The sequence below is a fragment of the Callospermophilus lateralis genome, chromosome 15 (assembly GCF_048772815.1).
Source record: "Callospermophilus lateralis isolate mCalLat2 chromosome 15, mCalLat2.hap1, whole genome shotgun sequence".
Taxonomy (NCBI): Eukaryota; Metazoa; Chordata; class Mammalia; order Rodentia; family Sciuridae; genus Callospermophilus; species Callospermophilus lateralis.
In genome coordinates, this window is record NC_135319.1 from 47,776,434 (window position 1) to 47,802,906 (window position 26,473).

Here is a 26,473-nt window from a genome sequence, read left to right on the forward strand (position 1 = left end):
TTTGATGATAGTAACACAAGAATCTGGAACTCCTGGAGGTCACCACATTAAAGATTAACAAAGAAACAAACCTAAGAGAGAGAAACTCCTGATAATAAATTTGAGTACCTGGATCCAGCCATACCTGAAACTGTTAGTCTTGGACTCATTAAAACTCCTCCCTCTCCATTTATTTCCCTAAAGTACTTTGAATTAGATTTTATTACATACAAGTTAAAGGAAAAGTTGGGTCTTTTTCCCCCCTCTCGAATTGTTCAAAAAGGGGCCTTCTACAAACTATCCTAAAAATGTGGTAAATGGTCCCTGTAGCATCTGATCATTAGTTCTTAGTTTATGTATTTCTTTAGCTTTATTTTCTAACAATCTATTATGTGAGTAGCAAACTAATTCCACCCTCCCCCCATATAAAACCCTTAAAATCCTCAAGAACCTAACTGATTGGCCTTCTCTTTATCAAGACGCCTTCATGTGCATGACCACTGATGGTCCCTTCAGCCTTTGTGTTAAGTATTTCTTTGAGTCAGTCCTGGTATCTGGTCTTGAAAGACTGAGATGGCTAGTGGTGGACCTGACTAGTGAGCCGCACTGCTGCTATACACTTACCTACAAGAGAAAACCCTTCTGGCTTTTCCCCAAACCCCTTTCACAGAGATGAGTAAGTACAGTTACTCCAGAACTGGAGAAGATTCCAGTAGAAGCCTTTGGTCTGTACCAGGGAGAGTAGAGCCACTGTGTCTCATCTCCCGACAGCTCTCTCCTGGACCCACCAGGGATGAAACACCACACTGAGCTTCTTGCTCTCCTCATTCTCTTCTTCCTACCCCCTGTCCCCACAGCTGTCCGAATCTCCAAGTGACTGCGCCAGTGAAGACATAGGAAGGGAAAACATATATGATTTTGGAGTCAGTTGGCCTGGCGGATGTACACGTTGGCAGTTAGAGAAGCTAGTGTGTGCCTTCTCTTGCCATCTCAAGCTCCGCAGCCCAACAAATCAATTCAGCCTTCAGAGCCGCATCCATTGCCTTGTGATTATGTTTGTGTAAAGTCTTGGGGTCTTTGATCAAAGAATGGCATTTCAGGCCAGGCCCTAATCCTTAGTGCCTTAAGATGTTTAAATGGGTTTAAAAAAAAAAGTTGATAACAGCTGGGATTTAAATTTGCCTTTGCCCAGCTTTTGTTTTGAAAGGGCTTCTATTATCCGTGGCTTCCCTTTTGGAGGCAAAGATGGATCGTTGGGTAAACCGAAAAGGGAAAGAGGATATGGGAGGAAATGGGCGGAGACTCTGAATTAATCTTCTGGGGAAGAATGTTTGATCAGCGGGGAGGATGGAAACCTTGGATGCTGACAGCAGGCACCTTTCTGACAGGGTGTGATTGGCACCTTTGAAGCTTCGGTGGGAGCCAGTGTCCAGTGGGTGGGAGCTTCCTCTGTCTGTGGGTGGTGGTGTTAATAATGTGGCAACTGGAAGGATTAATTGCGGACAAGCAGCGGGATTATGAGGAGGGCTCCTGAGCTCTAAAGGAACAGTTCGAGGCAAGCCTCTGATCTGTCAGCCTTAGAGGAAATTAGTGGGAGCAGGCTTAGGGGGGAAAAAAGGCATTTAGGATATTAAAGCGAAATGTAAAGAGGATATTGAAATAGGGCGAAAGGGCAAGGAGCGCTGATCTCAAAAGGCAGCATCCCCTCTTCCTACCAGGAATTTGTGAGGTTCCTCCAGACTTCACAGACACCTTTTCACGGTCCAACTGAGTGATTTTTTTTTTTTTTTTTCCGTGTCTTGCAACAAGTTAGGAGGGAAGGGTTAGGCTGGGTTCTCAGTGGTACCCAAGTTCACGTGAGAAACTTGTCTCCCTTGCACTGCCTGGAGGTTTCAGAATGTCCCGAGACTCAGGCTCCTGGTAGAATTTTAAACCAAGTCAGAGCATTACTGACACCCTATCTGCATCAGCTATCTATTGTATATTTTACTTCTTACCCTTCTGGTTCAAGTCGGGATGTTGCCAATAAATCCTGTGTTACCATTAAAGAGGCCATTCATCACACTTCCTAATGTGATTAATCAAGATACACCACAGTACCCTTAAAATGAGATCATTTTGATAAATCATGTATGACATGAAAAGACTTTATTCCTTTTAAGTGCAATTTAGACTGTAATTTTTTTCCTCATTTATGATTCATGGGAGAAACATGGATAAAATTCCCTTGCACAGTTACACCTTATCTACAGCAATAACTCAAAACTGCTTTTAAATGAAAATTCAGGGTCTTATTCACCAAAGCTGAATGCCAGCTCATTCTTTTCTAGCGTTCGGTAGTCCAAAAATAATGTCCGCACATTAAGCGGCATTCTCCAAAAGTTGGAATTGGCCAGGTCCCAGGCACATCAATTACACTCCATAATCCTTAATAAGGAAGCAATATCAGATGTCCTCTTGGAGGCTCTTTCTTTTCTTTTCTTTTTTTTTTTTTTTTTGAATCAGTGACGTTCAGCCTTCACCTCCCCGACTTAGCATGATTTAGAAACAAAAATTGGAGGAACATTAGTGTATGAGAATTTCAGCTGCTTTTACCTGACTCTGCTCTTGTTGCATGAGCCTCAAAAGAGGTAGGTTCCCCCTCCCGCAGGGTCTGAACTTTCTTTTCCATTCCCCTTTTCCTTGTTTCGCCAAAGAAACCCACTTCGCTCCATCTGAGTTTCGTTTCTAAGCCGGCGTGTCTGTGATGCGGGTACAGCTGTCACAATAATTTGGGAAATGATATTCATAACCTCCAATAGAAAAATAATTTGAAAATGTGCCTTCTGGTGAGATCCATCAAGTTTAAGGTCACATTTTTGGTTAAAAGGCAGACACTGATGCTATTCATTAAACTGAAAAATGGCTTGTTTTCCACTAATATTGAAATAAACTCTGGATGAATGTTAAGTCATGCTGGCATGCACTTATATAGAAAGCAAAAGGAAAACACAGATATATTTAATTTGGACATGTAAAGTCAACAGAGTTTCAGGTCTTATTTGAGACAGCGGAGTCGGGAAGAATGGCCAAAACAAATGTGAACAATTAGAAGTTCATTTGCCTTTTTTTTCAGAGATTGAGAGCATTTAAAGGAGGATTCTAAGAATTCTTAGACCCATTTGTGGTTTTTCAAACACTGGTACCTACGAACAAGGACTTGATCAGCATGTAATTTATCCCCCAGCCCCCTGTTCCTTGGGATTTATTTGAAGAAGTGAATCAAAATCCAGTATTTGACTCTGTGTTTAAGTAACCCCATAACGCACATATCCTATCCCACATAACACAACTAACATGAACAAAACCCAGGTTTATTTGGGTTGTCATATTATGCTGATGGTCTCTATACCTTGATCATATAGATAGAAACTGACATCAAAGATTCCTTGCACATTATTCACATTTAAATGGGATTTCCCATGGCTTTATTTTTTCTCATATAATGAGTGAATGAAGAATATGAGGCCATTAGGGCTGCCCTCACCTTGTTTAGGTTTCTGATTCACATTTATGACTTTCTATTTTCACTGTGAAAGATCTGTAAGTTGGAAAGGTATGTATGTATCTCATTAAAAAAAAAAAAAAAAAAAAGTTCCCCAGCTCTAGCAACACTCAGCAAACCTCCAAAGAATGCAAGTTTGGAACATAAATATTTTAAGGCCCCATAAATTTGGCCGTGAATATTTTTCTCTCCTTTAATACCATGTTTGTTTCATTCTAATCTACTGCCACAATTATATTTTCCAAAACGGTTTTTAATACAATACGCAATTATTTCATACAAGGTTGGGCTGGTCGCCTCATTAAGTCTGCTAAGATCAGACCTCTTGTGACCCCACAGATATTCTTATACTTATTCCTAATTAAAATGGCCTCCTAAATTGTCCTAAGTTCATCACTGCAAATAACAAGCTAAGCAGAAGAGGCACAGTTGGAAAGTTAGTGGGGATAGACGACCTGGTCCCCAAACCTCAAGTGGGGCCAGCTGTGGTGTGAACACAGTGGTGCTCTGCCACCTGTTGGCTCTGCTTACACATAACAGGGTATTGACGTCCCTCACAGCAGTGCAGTAACCCTCTCTGACCCCTGTCCCCGTTCATCACCCCCAAGAGAAAAGAAGAGGCCTCTGAGAATTCCAGGCCTCCCGACTTTCCCATCATTCATTGCCTTGGCCACATGTTTCTTCTGCTAATGTTAAAAATTTATGGCTGAGCACATTAAGGGCAGCGCGAGTCCTTCCCTTCTTCTGGATTATTTCAGTGTTTCCTGTCATAAGGAAATCCAAGAAGACATGTCCTCCGTGGATTGTGTATGACAGTATCTGCTTATATCTCAGGAATCTGAGGCATGATGGATAAACTGTCAGTTTTGAAGGATGATGTTTTCTCCATATTTCCATTATGAACCAGGCTGTCATCTCCTAATAAATTTCTTGCATTGGTATCAATTTATTTTTACAAGCAGAGGGTCTGATGTATTTGGGAAAGGCAATGACAGCAGATCTGGCCCAGCTTGACAGAGCTGGCTTCACCTCATTTTGGAAAACTGCTTTGGTTCCAAGGACAGAACTTGACCCGCAGCCCTTTAGAATAAAAAAAAAAAAAAATGCTGTGAGAGGAAGAGAGACACATGAGGCAAGTTCCTTCTTTCAAGCCAAAATAAATCAAGCCTCTAGGACTACCATGACATAATATTATTTCTAAGACAGTCCTACAAATCCAGATGAGAAACGCCATATGTAGCTCTTTACTGAAGACACAATCACACAGTGAATCTGCATGAATCCTGATTATGGCAGGGTTACAGATATCACCACTTTTGCTCTCCAAAGGATCTTGGTGCTCTTGTGCTCAACAAGTGATAGGCGAAGTCCATGCATGTCATAAACACTTAATTACAAAGTGTGTGCATGTCCGTGCTGAGGTTTTCTCTGAATGGTGGGAAGTTATACAGCTTGAGTCTACGTCCTGAAAAACTCAAAGTCTAATTGAAGAGATAAAGTGCTATACAAAATTAAACCACAGTACAAAGAAAAATCATACGCACTGTTTAATGAACACTAGTTAAGACCATTGTTTCTTATTTTATTTAACCTTGACCTTTATTGGGAAGAGAAGAAATAGAGCAACTCAGTAGTGAAGTCAGTGGCCCCTGGCGGCACACTGCCTGAATTCGTGGCCCAATTGTGCCATGTACCAGTGGCCCGAGAACCTAAGTGAGATCTGTCAGATTTCTTAAATTTACCAACCCTCTGTTTCCCCATCTACGAAATCAAATTGGGGACTATAACTCCTTTGTGGTGGTGTTGTGAGGATTGAATAAATTAGTACTTGGAAATTGGTTAATATAGTCCAAGATCCAAGGTAAACCCTCATTGAGGGTTAGCTAACTTCAGCCACCCTCCTCCTCCCAACTCCTATTATCATCACATTTTACAGCCAAAAAAGGTGAGGCTTTAAGAATCTAAGTCTACAGCCCATCACACAGCCAGAGGGCCCCTGCTGCAAATCTTGGTCAGTAAGGCATCAGAGCAGAGAAGAGGGAGGGCCAAGTTCAAGTTGTGGACAAGTCAAGGACAGAATTTTGGAAGCCTAAGGAGTTTTCCTTACCATGCTCTCCATTCCTGGCCCTTTTCTCCATGGCTCCAAACATGTGTCACATGTTACTTGACCAGGGTCATATGTAGTGGTGCAAGTGTGTTGGTAAATGTTTGGCAGTCAGGGCCTGGGGACGGGGAGTATATGCATATATAATATCAGCACATAAATTTATTGTGATTTTTATTCTATAAAGAATATGTAGAATAGGATTGACAAAAGTCAAATATATAATACTGTATTATAACGTCTATACAACCATTTAATTCTAGAAGCTACTTAAAATTTTTTTTTATTCTAATTACTTATACATGACAGTAGGATGCATTTTGACACATCACACATAAATGGAGTATAACTTCTCATTCTTCTGGTTGTACATGATGTAGTATTATACAGGTCATGTATCATATGTACACAAAGAGTAATAATGTCCAATTCATTTACTATCGTTCCTACCCCTATACCCTCATCCCTGCCTTCACTACCCTCTTTCTAATTCGGAGTACCTCTATTCCCACCCCCCCTATTGTAAATTAGCATCTGCAGATAAAACACTTAGCTTTTGTTTCTTTGGAATTGGCTTATTTTGCTTAGCATGATATTCTCTAGTTTCATCCATTTACCAGCAAATGCCATACTTTAATTCTTCTTTAAGGCCGAGTAATATTCCATTGTGCATACATACCACAATTTCTTTATTCATTCATCTTTATTCATTCATTCTTTATTCATTCATCAACCCAGGTTGGTTTCATAGTTTAGCTATTGTGAATTGAGCTGCTATAAACATTGATGTGGCTGCATCACTGTAGTATGCTTACAGCTACTACAGGGACTTTGGCCAAACTCTTCAACTTATATCTATAGTTATGGTATAATTGATGAACAAATGTGATTCTAACAGCAATTCAGGTTGATATTTTTTCCTTTCTCTTAATGAGTACATCAGAGCTTCACTTATTTGTCAATACTACAAACAACTGCTTCAGTCAGTCAGCTAATAATAGTTTTTGAGTCCTGGAAAAATATTTTCTCTGCTATTCACAATTAATGGCTATAGATACAACATCCTATTCAGCTAAGTCTGCATCATTAATATTTTTTTCATTACTATTTTTAAACTTTGTTTTGTGGTGTTGGAGATTAGATCCAGGGCCTCATGCATGCTAGGTAAGCGATCTACCTCTGAGCTACAACCTGAAATCCTTCATTCATTTACTTATTTGTTTGTTCTTGGACAAGTTCTCACTGAGTTGCCCAGGCCCTGCCTTGAACTTGTGGTCTTCCTACATAGCTGGTATTACATACAGGCTTGCACTGGCCAGGCTTCTCCATTACTTTCTTAAGTGTAGGGAATAAACAAACCAATAAATCAAGACCTCATTATTGTATAATTTTCCAATTTCTGCTGCAGATACTCCCACAGTGACTGATGGGAAGCTATCACAGTGATATCAATGAAGTGTTGGAGAGAGAGAGTATATCATTTTATAGTATTTCCACCATGTAGGTACCAAAGACTCAAAGCATAAATAAGAGTGAATTTTTGTAAAAGAACTAGTGATAAGTTTTTGTGTATGTTATTTTGCTTTTAACATAATTTATTCAATTCTGAGCATATACAGCTTAATTTTAAGTGGTGTCTGTGTTTAAAAACTGGCTTACAAAATTCCTGAAAAGTTAATTTTTGGATATTATGAGCAATTACATGTTGATTCTAGCACACTGCCAGTTAAATGAAGCCCCAAACCAAGGAGATCAAAAGCACTTATGTCTACATTACATAGCTCATTATTTTATTTATTAATAAATAGGTGGACAGTTTTGTTTATATACCAGAGCACAAAACACATTGAATCTTAACGTGAATGGAATCATATCTCTCTACAAACATATTGCCTTCCTTTATATGGATACTAAATAAATCCATAAGGGTTTTCCTTGCTAGGTGCATTTGAGCATCATATTTATCATTGAATGGTTGGAATTCAAGCTATGAAATCAAATTGTGTCATTCTGAATTCCAAATTTTTCACATACTTGGTGCTGTTGGATAAGTTATATAACCTCTCTCTAAATCTCAGTCATCTTATCTGTGAAATGGTAATTGTAACGGTACTTGCATTATAAGATCGTTGAGAGGGCTAAATGAAGCAGTGTATGTCAAATGCCTGCATGTTAATTAATGTTCAAAAAATGTGATGCACACATGCAGATTGCTTGGAGGTTATAATATATTACATTCTGATTATGTTCTATGTTTGAACATATTATCCAAACTAAATCCTCAGTGGAAATTAATTAGCAGCAATATTGATTCGTGCTTCATCATACATCTTTGGATAAAGATGATTGTTTCTAGCTGGGCACGGTGGCGCACGCCTGTTAATCCTAGCAGCTAGGGAGGCTGAGGCTAGAGGATCCCAAGTTCAAAGTCATACTCAGTAACTTAGCAAGGTCCTAAACAACTTAGCAAGATCCTGTTTCAGAATTTAAAAACTGGAAGAAAAAAAAAATTAAGTGGGCATGTGGCTCAGTGGTTAAGCACTGCTGAGTTTAATCCCTGGTTTGTGTGTGCGTGTGTGTGTATGTGTGTATATATCAATCTCCTACACACATGAGATTGTTTCTGAATGGACTGTTCTGCCTTTATTAAAATTACCTATGTAATGGGTAGATTTCTTCTTATTGACAGACTTTTCCCATTACTTTCAGAAGTTGCTTTGCTAGATGCTATTAGGTATTCACTGTTAATTTAGGATTTAGCCTCTAAAATCTTGAAGTCTACAGTTCTGATGAGGGACCAGAGGAGCCCAGCTGACAGTATTGTGAGGCAGAGTAGAGTAATGCCAGGAGAGGGCGATTATGAGATCCTGGGGGCTCTGATGCAGAGAGGTCGGGGCGCTGGGGAAGCACCTTGGGCTTCAGGGTCAGGCTGACTTGGTCTCTATTCACAGAGTTTTAGAACTGAACATCTCTTATACATTAGAAAACCATTAGCACTTAGCACATATTCAGGAGATACTAACTCCAGGCTCCTACTTTGTCCCCTTTCTTTCCTGTTTTCTTTTCTCCTTGACTCCTAATGTTCCTCTCTCCTTCCAACTCTCCTCAGCTTCTGATAGAGAGACTGGAGAGGTCCTTGAGGGAAAGTGTGTTGTTTCCTATCAGCCCTGTTATATAAGTACAATTTTAATTTTTAATATTTTAAATTGTAAGAAGCAGGGACATACTACATGAAGTTAAAAAAAAACTCTAATCTAACATTCCTATCAAACATCTTTTTATCTTTGTTTAACTTCAGTGGATTGCAAATTTTATATGATTAAAAATCACAATAAATGTGATTTTAATATTTACTGTGTTCACTTAAAATTATGTAAGAAACAGTTTTGCACATTTTTTTCTTGCCTTCATAGTTATAGTTTTATTTGTTTACCTAAGAAAATTTGATAATTACGTAATGTCCAATATAGAGACTCTTTTAATTTTTTTCCTGTTATATAAGTATCTGCTAAGTGCGTTTTGGAAGCCGCTCCCGGGATGTAGTTCTTTTACTTCTCTCACAGCACACGATTGATTGAGTAATAGCCCACTGAATGCCCAAACCGCAGTCTTTCTTTCCTTTTTCCTTTCCCGTTTCTTTTCCTTCCTCCCCCTCTTTCTTCCTGTCTCCTGGCCTTACATAAATATTTGTGAACTACTAACTCTGAGCTGGTTGCCCATTTGGGCACTGGAAGAGTTGGGTCCCCTGTAGATCAGACAAAAACAAATGAAAAACTTCAGGCTGTTGCCTTCAAAAGGCTTTCTTATGCCAGACAGGCCTTTGGCACAACCTGCTGCGTCTCTGACTGACTTCTGACTTCTCTTCCTCTTCACCGTCCTCAATCAGCTGAACCCATGGAGTCCCAAGTTTTCAATTCTATGTAAGAGGATGGATTAAACATTCAGCTTGGGCTGGGCTCTTCCTTCTGCCCTCCTGGGCCTCTTGGTTATGAATTCACCCTCATTTCTACTTTGCCTGTTTCCCCCTCCCAATTTCTTGGCTTCTGTCCCTGGACAAGATGTCTGTTCCTGCTTCCAAGTCTGTCTGTCATTCCCAGCCCAATCTATCTGCCATTGGCACTTTCCATCTTGCTTCACACTCAAGGCCTGCAGCCTTCATCTGTGAGCTGGGCAGGAAGCCTCAGCCCTCAGGCTGGCTCTTAGCTTCCCTCACCCAATCCTGCAGGCGATGGCAAGTCTTTATCCTCCTATTCTGAAAAGTTGGCTCATTGCTTTAGGTTGAGTTAGAATAATGAGTATATCGTTTTATCTTTGACTTTAAAGTGTTTTATTCCTTCCATCATCATGCATTGACTTCCTCTCCCTCTTTCTGGTAGTAAATTGGGTGTGAGTGTTAATAGTAGAGTTTATTTCAGAAAGTTCACATCGTTAATTTAGAAAACTCTCCACTAGTGTGAATGAGAAACAAGTAAGAGCGTGATTACTGTGACAGGTGTTCAGGTGTCATAACCAGGGGCAGGGGCAATGTTCTGTGTGAATTCAGAGGATGAGACTCATTCAGAAGATGAGGTTGGTGACTCTTCATAACAATTATTGATTCTGGTGTGACACTTTTTTTTTTTTTTTGATGCATGAAGAATTCAACCAAGGTCCTTCTTTTATTTTTCATGATATTTTCAGCATGAGGTCTGGCATATAGTAGGTGGTTACTAAATACTTGATAAATAATGAGTGATGCTTTTCCTTATGAGAGAAAAATAAATGTTTTTAGAAGAGTCAGCTTTATACCATGGTTTCAGGGAATGAATTGTGATGAAAAGTGAAGATTGCTTTTACTTGAAAGAGGCTGACAAATTTCCCAGACCCGGGATCACTTTATGCGGCGTATGATTTAAGGGTGAGTGAGCGTGCCAAAGCGCTCCACTTGAGCTGAGTGATGGGGAATGAGTTGTGGAGCTGTGGTCTTAGATGGTATTTTGTGAAAAATAGTGGGAGATTTATGGCTATTAAACAACTTTGTAGCTGCCCCCTTCTTGTTTTGAAGCCTGCCAAATCTCTCCTCCCATGGTCTATATCATGTTCCTTCAGCACATCCATGATGTCCACACAACATCCTCTGGACTGCAGTTTGCATTGTGTGTACCCGTTGAAGGGCTGGGAAGGGCTTGGAATTGCATGCATTTATCTGAAGACATTTGTTTTCTGTAATCGCCGGTGACATGCTCACTTTGCAAGTCTCTCTTGGAGCATCCTGTGTTTTCACAGAATCCTTCCCAGTGAGGTTGCCAAAAGTTCTCCCGTCCATCCTGCATTATGGAAATTGCAGAGTGCAGTCTATTAGGGTCTATTACTATTATTGATGTGAGACTAAAGAAAGTATTAGTAACTCTTCAATTCAGTGTATATCTTCAACTGTGAACAGGAGAAGAATGAAGACGCTGTCAGTACGCCTTGGCAGATCTTCAGCAGGAGGGCTTGTGAGGCAGGAGGGCTACTTCAAGCCTCGGCACCGAGGGGACACACATTTACCATCCTCAGCTTTGTTCCATCTTACATGTCACAATCAGCAGCTCAAGGAGAAGCAGAAATAGGGTATTTCATCTAAAAAAAAAAATCCAACCAGAGATGGCGTCAGTCTATGTTACTCAACTACTAGACAATGGTTGGAGGAAATATGCTGTCAGTATGGGTTCGTGTTACCATAGGAATGCATGCATCCGAGGAGAAATGGAGTTATTGTGTTTTCAAATTTCATATTTCAAGGAATTTTGAAAACATAGGGAAGATTAAAAATTATGAGCACAGAAGTATAAGCTAAAGCAATGGGCACGTTGTGAACAAAACTCAAGAAAGATGAGAAAATCTTGCTGTGGAAGATCTAGATGAAGGTCATCTAGGTAATGGTGTCTGCTACCTGGGGAAGTAGTAATGTCATCTTAATACAAAGAGACACTTCTCCTCATGCTGTTAAATTAAATGAGAAACTTTAAATAGAGTTTTTTTTTTTTTAAATGAACATACGTAGCTACCATATCAAATTTGTAGTTTCTAACATTTTGATGTAATTGTTTCAAGAATATTCTTTAAATGAATAAAACCAGAAACCATCATATATAGAAATGAAACTCCTCTACATCCCATTAGCCCCAGTCCTGTTACCCTGCCCAATCATTTACATGAATTTAGTGTCTATGTTTTATAATTTTGGGATGTTTTCATACATGTACAAAATCAAAGAACTTCATATTTACATAAATAATATTATACTGAATTTATCATTTGGAAACTTAAAATTATGTAAGATATACTTGACAAATAATGACTGATGCTTTTTTTACTCTTTATAAATTTTACATTTTTACTCTTTATAAATTTTAGACCTCTTCAAAATGAGATTATATATTTCAATATAGATATATCAAGTTATTGCTCTTAAGTGGTAAATATTATTCTGCCATATGAATATACAACATTTTATCTATCCTTTTTCCTTATTGACATTTAAGTTATTTCTACTTTTTTTCCCTGTTACCAATGATGCTTCAGTAAACATTATAAACTTGCAGACCTGTGTGAAATTTTCCATAGTTATGTTAAGTGGAATCAGTGCACCAATTTTCAGTTTTATTAGATGCAGCTAAACTACCCTCCAAAGTAGTGAACCAGGGTACATTCCTACTGGCAAGGGATGAGAGGGACAGTTTCATTTTCTTTCATTCTCACTAGCACTTGTTATTATGGGACTTAAAACTTGGCCAATAGGATCAGTGGAAAAACTGTATCCTGTTTTAATTCTCATTGCCTTTAGTGCTGGCAAATTTGATCAAATTCTATGTTTATTATCTGTTCAGGTTTTCTCTTCTTTGAAATCCCTGACATTTCCTTTGTCCATTTTTTTCCCTATTTTTATTGGCTTAGGGACATTCTTTATGTATCCTGGATACTGGTATTTTATTGTAGATGTGGCAAATATCTTCTAACAGGAGATAAAAGTAAAATGTAAAAATACAAATCCCTGCCAATAGGCAGTTAGGAAAATTGGCAAGGATTCAAAGATTTGAGAACCTTTATAGTCCTGAAGATTCAGAGCTGCCCAAATTTTCTTATTCCCATTTTAGGCATCTCTTCTTAGTCCAGGTAAAAGAAAACATCATGTCCATTTTTCTACCTATGCTTTTATTATCTCAAACTCAGTATACTGTGGGTATACTGCTTCGGTTGCAAAGTCAACTCTTTATGCTTTGGCAGACAGTGTGCAAATTTAAGACACGTTCTTGTCCACTTCTTTCATATGATAATTTTGCCTTTTTGAATCATGCTTCTAAGCATAAGATTCAGAAAACCAGTGTGAACATCACTATTGAAATGAGTGAATAGGATTCATTTTGATAAAAGCCAGGTCAAAGAGGTGGTGGTTGGAACTGATTTGTAGTTGTTTTTCTAAACACTGAGTTATGAAAGTTCCACCAGAAAGCATCGCTTGCAGAATTATTCTTTTCCTGAATTCTTTTCCATGACTTGAGCTTATAAATGGACACTAAGCCGAAGAGGAATTAAGTGCTGGGCTTAGAATGATGACCACACAACCCAAGCCACACCATTTCTGACCTGTTGGCAATTGGAAATAAAACTAAATAGCTCTTTTTTGTTTTCCTCTTGGTCACAGAATTATAATGTTTTGCACAGTCCAAGGTATTTATTTAGAGGTAGGATTTCCTCCACTAATTTTAGGAAAAGCTGTCATCAAGTTGTCAACAGCCCACATACAGATTAAAAGTATTAAAGAATACCATAAAAGAGCAACTTAAAATTTATTTTGGATATTAGGATTTTTTTTCCTTTCAATAATGAGGTAGAATATGGACAAAAAGTTAGAGCCTGTTATAGAGGAAGTATGTATATCTAGGTAGGGATGGTCTCCGTTTCAGGACCCGGTATATCCTGCCCCAGGCATTAAATAAGTACCGTAGTATTTAGAGCATGTCATTGTACTTCATTAATCATGTTGCAATTACAGAAGATGTGGAATCCCAAAGAGACAAATGGTGATTACATTTTAACTTTAATTTTAATCCCATTTCTGACTCTTTCACATTCTTGCAACATCCTAAATGTCTAGTGATGTAGTATATAACAAACCTTATGCACTTTTTAAAACATTATTGTTGGTAACTGAGCTTTTGCCTTTCTGGATCCAACACCTTTGTATCAAGCTTTAAACACCATATATTTGTCTTATATTTTCTTTGAGCTGGTGTGAAGAAATGTAGCCTAAAGCTGTTCCTACCCAGGGACATAGCTTCTGGTTTCACTCCATTCAGAACTCTTTCTATAAGTCTCTACCGAAAGCTGCTTAATCAAACATCTCAAATGTCAGAAATGAAGTTTAAAGGATTTTTCTAGCAAGTAGGTATAATCTCCTACTTACTTTTGATTCCCATAATGTAGGTAATCTCTTTGGAGAAAAGACCTGCTTCTAGCAGGGCAAATATATCCCATAGAATGCATTTCCTATTCCGGAAAGAAAAAGAGAGCATTAATGAAATTTACTTTTTCATGGAGCTTGGAAAGGTTGTAAGCTTAGGATTTTGATCCTAGCAGATGTTCTTTTTTGGATATTAAGAAAAAAAAGTTGCATTTGATTTAGAAATCTCAGTTAAGAGTTGCAATGGTTGTTGGTTGTTATAGGCAGCTATATTCTGAAGGTGACACACTGGTCATCTGAAATGTATGACAGCCAATCCCACAGCTAACTGTCTTCATACTTGAACCCACAAGGATGTGACGTTCAGAAGGGAGAGAGTTAATAGTCAGGACCATACTATATCAGTTCTATGGTCAAGGAGCTATTATATACAATACAAAGCATCATCCAAGATGCACTTCAGGTCATTTTCTTTTAGGCTTTAGAATAACAATATTTTGTTGATAACTATTATATAAGTTGAACATCCCTACCCCCCAAATTCAAAATCAAACACATTCCCAAATCCAAAACTTTTTTTTAGTACTGACATGACATCGCAAGTGGAAAATTCCACACCTGACCTCCGGTGATAAGTCGCCGTCAAAATGTAGGCATATTTAAAATGTTGTATAAAATTATCTTCAATGTGTGCATAGGGTATATAGGAAACATAAATGAATTTTGTATTCTGACTTGGATCTCATTGCCAACATATCTCATTGTGTATATACAAATATTCAAAAATATTTTTAAAAATCAGAAATCCAAAATATTCTAGTCCAAAGCATTTTGGATAGGTTATGCTGAACCCGTATCCCAAACCCAGGTCTCAGATGGATTTCTCAGTGCTGTCATTAAACTTAGCCAGAAGCCAAGTTGCACAGCCTGTAACAATTTATGTCCTTCCCTATGGTGATTTCATGCTGCAGAGTTTTATATCTTCCACTTCCTCTGCCTCCATGCCACGGGGCCATGTATACCAGCCCTGCTTTTCCTCGTCCACCCTGGGGACAAACTTAGCCTCTGCACTGGTTTCCATAGAAATCTGCTCACCAACTGCACTTGCTTTGTGGGAATTACTGGGAGAAGACCTGTGATGAAAAGATCTAAGTCTACCATTTCCTCCCTTCAGCCTCTCCTTTTCCTCCTCTTCCTCCTTTCAGTTCATCCCAACAAAGAAACCAGCCTCTTGTCATGGTGTCATTTCACAGGTGCTGAGACCCTCCAAGCTTTGTACCCTACCCTATACTTACCGGAATTTTATGTCAACAAAGACCACTCTTGCTTCCTAAGAAGAGTCTCTGTGGATAAACTCAGATCCCAAGGGACATGTCTGGTTAACAGCGGATTTCGCATTGGATGCTGCTTCCTATTGACACTTATTCTTATCATGCAGACTTCCAGTGGGGATCTTGCTGCCTCTGCCTCTCCTGAGATGCACCACTACACACCCCTGCCTTCTGCTTCCAGAGAACTCACCAGTCACAGAGGTGGGACCTCAATTTTTTATGGCTCTCAGAAGTTGTGGGGAGGGGACACTTGGCCTTGAGGTGCTCTGGGCTCTTGGCACTTCACGAGGATCACAGTGCTTTTCAAGTCCTTGATGGGAAAACCATATCTGTCAAAATGAATGATTTTAAACCATATTTACCAGAATTTAGTAGCGGTCTACTGGGGAGACATATAAATATCCACAGTATAATTCTGTGATTTTTTTTTTTACTTCACATAAAGAGATTATAGTGTTTAAAAATTACCGAGGAGATCATTACTTCCAGCACTAGCAAAAGAGGGAAATTGGGAAATTCATTAATATTTGTAAAAAAATAAAAAAAAATTCATTGTTTGCTAATTCAATAGTTGAAATCTATAATTTCAAAATAGATAAATTCTCTGTTATAGCCCAAAGGAATTTAAATTTTTAAATTTACCTGGTAAAAATAATGGAGAGAATCCAGGCTGGGGTTGTAGCCAGTGGTTGTAGCCTGGCATGGGTGAGGCACTGGGTTCGATTCTCAGGACCACATATAAATAAATAAATAAATATACCCATCGACACCTAAAAATATATACATATATTTAAAAAATAATGGTGAGAATCTATGTGTAGTTTTTACTGAATTCTCTAATGCCCAAAACATTAATTTGGTATACCCAGTTCTTCCAAAGCCATATTCATATTGCCATCGGTAGAGTCTTAGGTTTCAAAAGCAGACAGAATACTGACTTAGAATATCATTTGCAAATGCCTTATCCCTAAACTGGCAGTTTGGGCCAAAGACTGTGTCATTGCCTAAGCTGGGAATGGTAAGGGTAAGATGAGACCATGCAATGTAACTCAATTACTTCATTTTATCCTGGTAATGATTAGAGCTGTGTTTCCTAATAATGAATCTGTCTCCTGAGGGTAAGTAAGAAGAAGCTTAGATTGAGAGCAGCACAGACTTTAAATGTTGTTTCCTCAGGCAGGAAATTCCCTTCTACAGAATGGGACACTGAATAAGGACTGTCCCAACTTTGTCATCCTAGCTACAGTGCATGGGTGGATAGGAGAATAGGCTGTGGGGATGCTTAGAAAGTGGTGGATCTAGCCCTAGAGATGTCTCATGGGCCCTCTGCACTGTGATGTTGATATTCCATTGAAAAACTACCAGAAAGATGAAGAGAATATTTTAGGATTCCAGGCGTGGACTGTTTGGGGTCTGAGCATTGGTAAAACTTCTCTATATTTACATATACTTTGGTTCAGTTACAGTTCAGTTGTGATTCGCTTTATTATGTGACAGTTTTGTGCAAATCACTTTTGCTCAAAGTCAAGTGTGAGAAGCAGCTCCTAATGTGCTGCATTCTGAGGAGCATTGTTGTTCTTTCTCACTGAATATCCTTAGGAAAGTCTTATATTCCTGTACAGACTGCTATGTGGGAATTCCTCCAAGCAAATAATATTATGGAGAATAAGTAATAAATTAACTCTCCAATCAGCATTTTATCCTCTTAAGTTTATTCACTAGTTTCTTGTAGGTGGTTAAAGGTAATTTTACTCCATTACCTATATAGGAACTTGTATAGGAACTTTCGTGGGAACTGAAGTCTGAGACCTCAAGCCCCCTTGCAAAAGTGTATCTGGCATGAAATTGAGATTTCACAATGAAACATGTGATCAGATGAATGATAATCATTAGGAATAGGACAAGCATCATCTGTCATTTTATTAGTAATATGAGAAATCTGAGCCTCAAAGAAACAGAATAGAAGACCATAGTTTTGAAGGTATTTTGAGTAAAACTCATATAATGAAAAAATACCTCTTGAAGTAATTAGAATGTGAATCGATGCTCTCAGATGTCATCAGAGCCCAATATCAATGGGAAAAAATGTAAAAATATTACTTAAAGGAAGTCAACAGCAGACATCTCTGTGGTACTGAGGAATATCTCTCTATATTTAACACACCGGTTGCCTGGTGAAGAGAGCACCAAAGAAATTCACTGAGTCTGGTTGATGGTTGGACTCATCTCTCTAGTACATTTCATCTTGGCATGAATCAAACACCAACAAATGAGGAAAGCCAGTAATTTTTTTTTTTTTTTTTTGGCAATCACAGTGAAAAACTACTTAATGCCAGGTTGTTTTTTATATTTAAGGAAACTATTTTAAATTACTGACTATACAAATTAGCCAACTATTTGGGTGCCATTCATTCCTACCTTGTTGACATCCTACAAACACTTAGGCAGAGAGGGTCTTTCACAGTGTGGAGGCTAATTGCATCAATCCCCCAGGTTAAGTCCTCCTTGATGTGTGAAACTAGATCTATAAAATCCCAACTGGAACTTCTATTTGAAAATAATTTTTGATTCACCTAGTTCCCAATCTCTTTTCCTTCCGCACCAACAACTACAAAACTGTAGTTCATGTGCAAATTGCTATTTTTCTATACACATGGCATTTTCCCTTGTCCTTTGATGTAACTTCCAATGTCGAATATGATAGGCCCAAGATTCATGTCTTAAGGACTGTAGATTCAAATGCAAAAGAAGACCAGGCCTAGAATAATGATCAGCAAGCAGGAGGCTCAGTTTTTTCCATTTGTATCTTACAGACACTCCATACATCATAGGCACAGTCATGTGCAGCACTTTCTGGTTCCTACATGAAACTTTTCCTGATCTGAGCTTTATTGGTTTTTCTCCTTCTTGAGATTACTTATAATATTTGTTTCTACCTCCTTGAAGCAATTGTTCGCATTCCGCTTTACAGGATAGGATTCAGGTTTGTATGTCTAAACTCCTCATAGGTGAAAGCCCCTGAGAAGCAGTACTAAGTCTAACTTTTCTTCCCATCATTGTTGAGGTGTCAGTTTAGATATCACAGCTCCAAGGAAGACTCTTCTGATCCTACATTATACATGAACATTACAGCAGTCTTTCTTATCCAGGGACAGTTTTCCTAGATAAACTATAAGCTTTTAAGAGTAATGGAGAAGATTCTGTTTGCTCACAGCTGTATCTGCATTGTATGACATAGGGTCTGCTATTTACTCAGAGCTCAATATATATTTTTTCTATGGTTGGGATAAGGGCTCTCCAAAGACGGATATGTTAAAGGCCTAGTTCTTAATCCGTGCCATGGGACCTGGTGGAATCTTTAAAAGGTAAGGTCTTCTGGGAGGTCTTCAAATCATTGGGAACATGCCCTTGAAGGGGTATTGGAACCCTAGCCTCTCCTCTTCTTCTGTTTCACTTCTGGTCATGAGATTGGAGCTTTCTCTGCCATGTGCTCCTACCATGACATGCTGTCTCATCACAGTCCCCAAAGCAACAAGTCAGCTCAACTATGGGCTAAAATTATCACAACTATCAGCTAAAATATACCTTTTCTCTTTAGAACTTGTTTTTCTCGGCTATTTTTTATGGTAACAGATAGGGGATTAACACAATGTTTGTTCAGTAAAAAAAAATTCAGTCTTAGAAACCCAGCAGAAGAGTCTGAATCTTAGATACCTCTGTGAGGCAACTTGTGTGTAAAAAAGAGCCCCATCTTCTTTAAGGGTGGGCACAATAAATGGAAGAGCCAGCCTCTTATACTTTAGTTGACAACTCTGTTGCTTTCAGAAACTCAAATTAGCAAGGATGGGAGTCATTTCTACTGATTCATTTCCATAGAACAGATAACCACAAAGCATAATTTCCAAGTAGATGATTATTATAATGTTGTAGTTTTTTTTTAACTTTGGTGTTTTTGTGGTATAAAATAGGATAAAGCCATGGATGCTTTTGAAGAAGGGGCTGGACTCTCATAAAGCTGTAGCTGATGTTGCACACATGGATTTAGAATGGTTTACCTGAAATCTCTCTGGGAACGCTGGTCTAGGCTTGAGCATCTTCTTTGGATGGTGGAAGACATGGGGTTGTGTCAGTTCTGTTGTAACCTAGTGGCAATCTATATATAATATCCTCAGTGGATGTCATGCTGTAAAGAATACTGACATATTTGTTGGAGAAATGTCTTCTTCACATAAATATGTTATGTAGACAGGAGATAGCCCTAGCATGCCAGGCACTGCCACTCTGTTTAACTGTTGCAAGTAGAATTCACATTTATGGATCATTGTGTCTTTGGAGGAAACATTTTTATTTAGAGATTAGATCATATCATTCTTAAGATGCCCTTAAAAATACGAAGGGCAAATACTATGTTTCCACTGAATAGAAGAGTACACCAAGAACTACTGGGCGTCATCAGAGCCACTCAGCAATAGAGACAAGGGGCTAAAATAAATTCAAGTCTGTGTCCTTGATTCCTAGGTCACCCCTGACATTCATCACACAGGATATATGAATCAAGGCAGGTGGGGATAACTGTGGCATTGTGCTGGAGTAAGGGGGAAAAAAAAAAACTACTTGGAGAGGCAAAACTTGGAAATGTCTATTGCTAGGGGTGAATTTCTAAAGACTGTACTAAGGCTGCCCAGAGGTGGGGCATCCTCACCAGTATCCAGGTCAGTGATTCTCAAGAGCTTGCTAGAAAGTTTCACAGGCACTCAGCAAGCACCTGGGAATCTCCCACTGACTTTCTCCATCTGAAGCATCTGTGCCAGGGGTTTACTCTCCAGGGGTCACTTGGAAATGACTTTACACACTGCAACTGTCCACACATTGCCCTGCCCCTTCCTTGTATCCAGATTTCTAAATCCTTCCCCAGGGCCTCTTTTTGTAGGACTCTAACTAGGGAATCCTTATAGTTTCTAGTTCCTCCTCTGGGCTTCAGAAAGACCTTGGAGAAGAATGGTGGTGATGTTCTAACAAACAACCTGCTAGTACACCTACCATAACCCCACCTCACCAACAGTTACCACACTGAAGATCCCATTTCAGTTTTTCTGCATACACATTTTGAAAATTGATTCCAAGCCTCGTGAATATCCCTGGATTACTTTTTTTGATGCTTATATGGTCTTAAAGATGTGCCATGATTCGTTTGCCATATTAAGTGTTGGACTTTCTATGTACAAAAGAAAGCAAACACAAAATGAAGAGGAAATCTGCTGTGAAAACCTTCTTGGAGATGATAACTATCCTACTCTGATCAGCATTGGCAATCTTGCCCTTATTTTTATTGACATAGTTGTTGGATGTTCATCTTCTCCAACCAGCAGCTTGGTCTATTTGTGTTTGAAATTGATTGCTGGAACTGCCACAGAATAATTTATACAGAAACTTATCATAATTAGTTATCATTTGCAGTTTCCTTAATGCAAGTTGCATTTTATGCTTAGCAATTGATTTTTCTGTATATCTCCATGAAGCAGCTTAACGTGTGCCATCCAAAAAGAAAAAAAAAAAAATAAAGAAAAAAGAAAAACTGTGGGCGTTTTTCATTTTTATCTTTTAAAAACATTTTAGACTGAGATATCATAAAATACATTTTTATAGAAACCAGGAATACAGTGTTTCCGCTTCAACTGATTAAATCAGTCCAACTGAAATGAGTAAGAGGAAAATTAAATGGATGCTTTGGAGACGTGGCACGTGAACAAAGATGTTTGGGATGGGGTGATGTTGGCCAGGAAATCATCATGCCAACAGGCCAGAGTATTTCCAGGAGGGTTCAAAAGGGGGCTGCTTGAGGACTAAACTGTTCACCAACATTTTGTGTGGGGCTTCTGGGGTTTGAAGGCAATCTGTCTGTATCAGCCAAAGCTGCTTATTTTTTTCTATTGCTACCATCTTTCCATGTCAACCCACAAGGAATGTGAAAGCTAAGTACCTTGATCATTATAAACAGAATCTATACAGGCCAGTAGTAAAGCCTTAATAAAAATAGATGCAAGTATTCAGGCTAGCTTAATAAATCAGCTCCCAGGAGTCTTTCTGCCTACTGCCCATTGGTTCTTGTTGACCATCTAAAAACAGCATAATAAACCATCTGATGGTTCTGTTGACTTTGCCAGGTAGATCTCACCTAAGATCAGACTTTAAGGTAACCTGTTTATATATTTCCTCTGCCGTTGGAATATTTCAGTTTGTCTTTCAAGTAACTAAACATCAGATGAATTTTCAAAACACTGGCAGTGACATTGAGCATGTGTGAGGACTTGAGTTCAATCCTTAGGCAAAAAAAAAGGCACTGTTTTTTTGAAGTTTCATAAAATTATGATTGAACCATGATCCAACTCCCCCCTCCCCCACCATGGAAAGGAAACCGAAAATTGATAAATAACAACAAAACAGGGAAAGAGGAAAGGCAGACCTCTGCCACAAGGACACCTTCGGGAGGGGTAGCGACTTGTCCTGTCAGATAGAGTCCTGGCTTTGACCGGGCGGCTCCTTCAGACTTGCCACAGCTTTGCCCTGGCTGCACAGGGGAAGGGTGTTTTGGTTTCCTATGCAGAACTATTATTAGCACTTTCTAATTATGTAAAATGATTTCCTCTGATGACATGTTCAATGGAACCCATTACTTCAGTTTTCTTCCCTTCATAATGCTTTTATGGGCTTATAATCTTGGTGGAATTCTCAGATGCTGAGAGATGCTAGTTTCCTTTATTTAATCGAGGTGACTAGTGATTTGACAGGAGTGGTTGACAGGTTTATTTTATCTGCGTGGCAGTGGGAAGTCTATTTGCAGTGTGTGTGTTCCGTTCCCAAGTAAAAGGACTTTACTAAGTGCTGAATAAATTGTGCTTTCCTTTGATTCTAGAGTTTGCTGAAATGGTTTAAAAACTCTAGTCTGGGTCATCAAATTCATCTCCTTGCTATTTTGCAGGGTCAATAGCTTCACTGCGCACGGAGCTGGGCTGGGTGGATTGGAATGGAGGGCAGTGTAGATTAAAACTTCCGCATGTATATAGATAGATGTGCATGTGTGCGCTCGCTGCCTGGGAGGGCGGCAGTGATGGAAGAGCAAGCCAAGTGGAATCTGAAGATGGATGAATCTGCTAGACTATTACCAAGACTGGCATGGACTTCAGCCAGGAACTTTAAGCAACCTCCTTTAAGCATCTGAAATCCATAGGGGTCCATTTCCTATCCTTTTTCTCCAAGGATGATTTTTCATTTGCAGTCTCTGGGACTTTTTTTTTTTTTCCCCTATTCTTTGGGCAGAACTGTGATATGTTCATAGATACAGGAGGGGCTACCCATTTTGTTCTTTTGTCCCAGAAGCCAAGCAAGGAGAGAGAAAAGGGATTCCAGTTCTCCCCCCAGCCCCTTAACAGTAGCAAACTATAGTATTATAAAATGAGAAGTCAGAAAGATAACCTTTCCCTCAAAAGACCATCCTGTAGAAAATGGAGGTAAAAATGTGCTCCATCTTAAAAAAAAAAAAAAAAAAAAAAAAGAGCCCTAGAATTTACAGGGTGAAGGACTCGAAATGTGTCAGTTTTTTTTAAGGTCATTCATGGGGATATGGTGAAATATGACTCCTGAAATTATGTGGATTCCTATGAGTGCAGTTGTTTCGGGGTTGTCCCTTCATGTCTTTGTTTAGTGTCTACTGCACATGCCATGTACGTTAGGATTTGTAGAGAATTTAAAAAATGGTATCATCCCTGTCGCCCAGCAATATATGATTTCATTGAGAAGACCCAAAACTGGAACTAATGCCAATTAAACAAGATATTATATAATTAAGAGTTATATTTCTTGTTAAAAAACATAAGTGCTGTAAATGTCTAGGAAAGATGGGGATCTTTGAAGGTGGAAAGAACCAGGATTGGTTGTTTAGAAGATGTGAGTGTTGATCTTTGAAGAACATACAGGGCAAGAGTAGCTAGAGGGCCAAAGAAGGGGGTTCCCCAAAACAGAAATGGAGAAGATGCATCCCAGAAGGAAGGCTAAACAAAACTGATGAGAAAGGATCATAGTTTTGAAAAAGTCATCAATAAATTTTCTTATGCAAGGTGCTTTCATACTGTGGCAGGCCCCAAACAGGCGAGGGGCCTATATATAATTTAAAATTTTGCTATAGGATTATTAATCTGCAGACAGTACATAGGAAAAATTGGACAGATGAAAAACCTGAACTCCAACAGTCTACCCCAGGATAGTACTGAAGGAAGTTTGTTCTAATTCTAATTTAGATTTCTTCACAACCAGGCTATGAACCCATAGACTGTGATACCTCCAATGAGCAGGTTTCTAGCAATGGTGACTTAAGAAACAACTCGGTAACTGATGGGGTAGAAGGCGGGGGCCAGAATATTGCCACTGGAGCTGGAGTTGGGGCCACATAAAGGGGCCACTGTGACATTGTCATGTGAGGTTGCTGATGGTTTTGCTCCCTGGGGCTCAGGCAATAGAGAAAATGCACAGTACTCAACTCACTTTTTCATCCTACATTATTCAAAGTCTCTCTGATGTTGGCTTTTGAAATCAGAAAGTAGAACCCAGGATCAGAGAGGATAATGTTGACAAAATCCAGGCTTCAGCTCCTAGAGTGGCTTCCTGGCTGGGGTACAGAGAAAAAGGGAAGGTGTCTGAGAAATCTTCTGTAGCAAATGCAATAGACCAAATGACTGATTATATTTTGGGGTAGAGAGAAAAGGAACCAGAAAGTTGCACAGAAGCCAGCAGGGTGTGTGGGTGGCTGTGGTCTCTGTGCTGTTCCCCCTCTGGTGGCTGCTCCCCCATTGCAGGATTCTCCCTGGCCTCTCATGCGTAAGCTGTGATCTGGCCTGTTAAATTGAAGAGCAGTAGAGTTAATTCAATGGAGTTTGTGACCACAGGAAGAAACATATAATAAGCAGACAAAGCAGCCACAAAAATTTGTTCTCATTCTGGTCTTTGGCTTCAAGATGAGCTTCATTCTTCTTAAAAACTAGTAAGCGCCCAGGGTGTTTTATTCCTCAGTCTTGAGCTTCTGGAAGGAAAGCTACTGGAAGCCGATGCTTTGGATCTAGATTGTCTGCCCAGAGACAGCTCTAACCAATAGGAACTTCCCAGCCCCAGTTCTTGCAGTGCATGTTGTTTCCTGTCTCTTGGAGAAAACTTTACCCCCTGCCCCAGGTTTTTCCTCATGTAGTGATTTTACAACCTTTTTTTTGGAACAAATAAACAAACATCTGGAATCATGTGGTACATTTAATTAAAAAGTTTGCATTTGGCCAGAAATGGTAAAATCATGAAAAATGGCCTGTCGGTGAGCTCAAGAAGGCCAAACGATGACGTTGTTGGCTGCAAATGGATTGAAATCGAGGGAGGTGAACACCTGCTCCATGCAGCCTGCTGTCCTCCAGCTCCCCCCTCTTGGCCATTAATATTTACTGCCCTATTTTTTTTTAATCCATTCTAATGAAATTTTTTGGTTGGGGCTGGTAGAGGGAGAGTGCTGTTGCCTTTCCAATAACCTTGGATTTGTTGGGATGTGTTTATTGTATAAAGGGTGTGGTATTGGGATTTTTGGACTTTTCATTTCCCTTACTCAGAATTCCATATGCTTCAGGTCACGGCAGGGGCCTGTTTCTGCTTCTTAGATCAATCAGGCAACCTTGCTTTTCATGGGAGTTGGTAACATGTGGAAGCATGATCCAAGAGATGCCGGAGATGCAAGAGAAGTTGGAGGCTCTGCCTTCAAGAATCCTACAGTCAAATTGGAGACAAGGGCCTACACAAAGAAAGCAGAGGCCAGGCTAAATGTAGGAGCATCCGCATGGGTCACTGCGACCTGTTTAGTTAAAAGACCTTCATGGGCTTTATTTGCAATTCTAAAATTGGTCAACGCTTCATCTAGTAAAATAGAATAAGTGCTCCACGGAGCTGAGCAGAAGAGTTTGGTTGTATAGACAGAGAGGACTGAAGAAGGCAGAATAAAAGACTGAAAGTAACTAATTGTTTCATAGTTATTTTCCTTGTAAGGTGAGGACAGAAAAAATAGAAAGACCATTGATAGGTTAATGCAGTTTATTTTGGTTTACTTTTTTTTTTTTTTGTAAGGATGAAAGCAGAGGGAACTTCATTATCCTGGTGATTGAGACCCACCTGTTCAGGAAATTTGGCTATTATCTCTCCTGATTTCTGGGACCATGACAACATTTTGGTGGACTTTTAGTGTGAGGGGCTATGTTTTTATTTTTAGTCTGGTCTTTTGTGACATGGTGCAGGATCTTAGTCCAAAACATGAGCCTCCTGTAGTAGTCGTTTAACAGACAATGTGAATAAAGAGGGAATTTGAAGGCAGCCTTGGATAAAAGTGAGAATTGGTTGGAAAACAACTGGAGAGATCAAGTGGAGTTCTTGTCTAATTTCAGGTCATAATCTAGGTGGGCACTGGGGAAAGGTAACCTCAAAACAAGAATTAGAGATGATTGATCTACATTTCTGATTAGCTTTTCCTCTGCAAGGCATGTCCAGAGTGAGGTGAAATACAAGTTTTCTTTACATATTAAGAGAAGAATATCGAGTGTTCTGACTTTGCAAGTGTGGTTCTCTGTTGCATCTGCCACTTGTGGATTTATACCTAGGATGAGGTTATCCTAAGGACAGAGAAAGAAATTGTTTCTTATTGCACAGAATACAAGGGAAGTGGGCGGGGTTTGAAAATGTAGTGAGGCTGTTTAGGTTAGGTTCAGTATTGTTGAACACAGGTGTGGATTGGCAGGGGAGGCTGGGAAATCAACATTCCCCAAAGCCCTTTCCTGAAGGACATGCTCATCTGTCTTTGAGGTAGCCTGAAGGAAGTGAAATGAAACTTAGACAACTTTCAAACCCTGACTGGATTTGATCAGGAGTTCTCTTATGTTAAGGCCAGCACAGCTTTTTCGTAAAATGAAACCAGGATTTCACTTTGACCCTTCCGGACTTCTGCAAGCTCAGAGAGAGGTAAGATCCCTCTAGTGTTGCCAGAGGAGTTCTTAGTCCTCAGCTCTTTATTATTCCTG

General features: G+C 39.3%; 1 protein-coding gene across 1 annotated transcript in view; it reads left to right on the top strand.

Moving 5' to 3' along the window:
• The window catches only part of Lrmda (leucine rich melanocyte differentiation associated), a 1,009,241-nt gene that overhangs the window by 804,196 nt on the left and 178,572 nt on the right, over window positions 1-26,473 (top strand). The window contains exon 6 of the mRNA XM_076834909.1: window positions 15,491-15,584. Within this exon, the coding sequence (XP_076691024.1) occupies window positions 15,491-15,584 (94 nt within the window). The remainder of the gene's footprint in view (window positions 1-15,490; window positions 15,585-26,473) is intronic.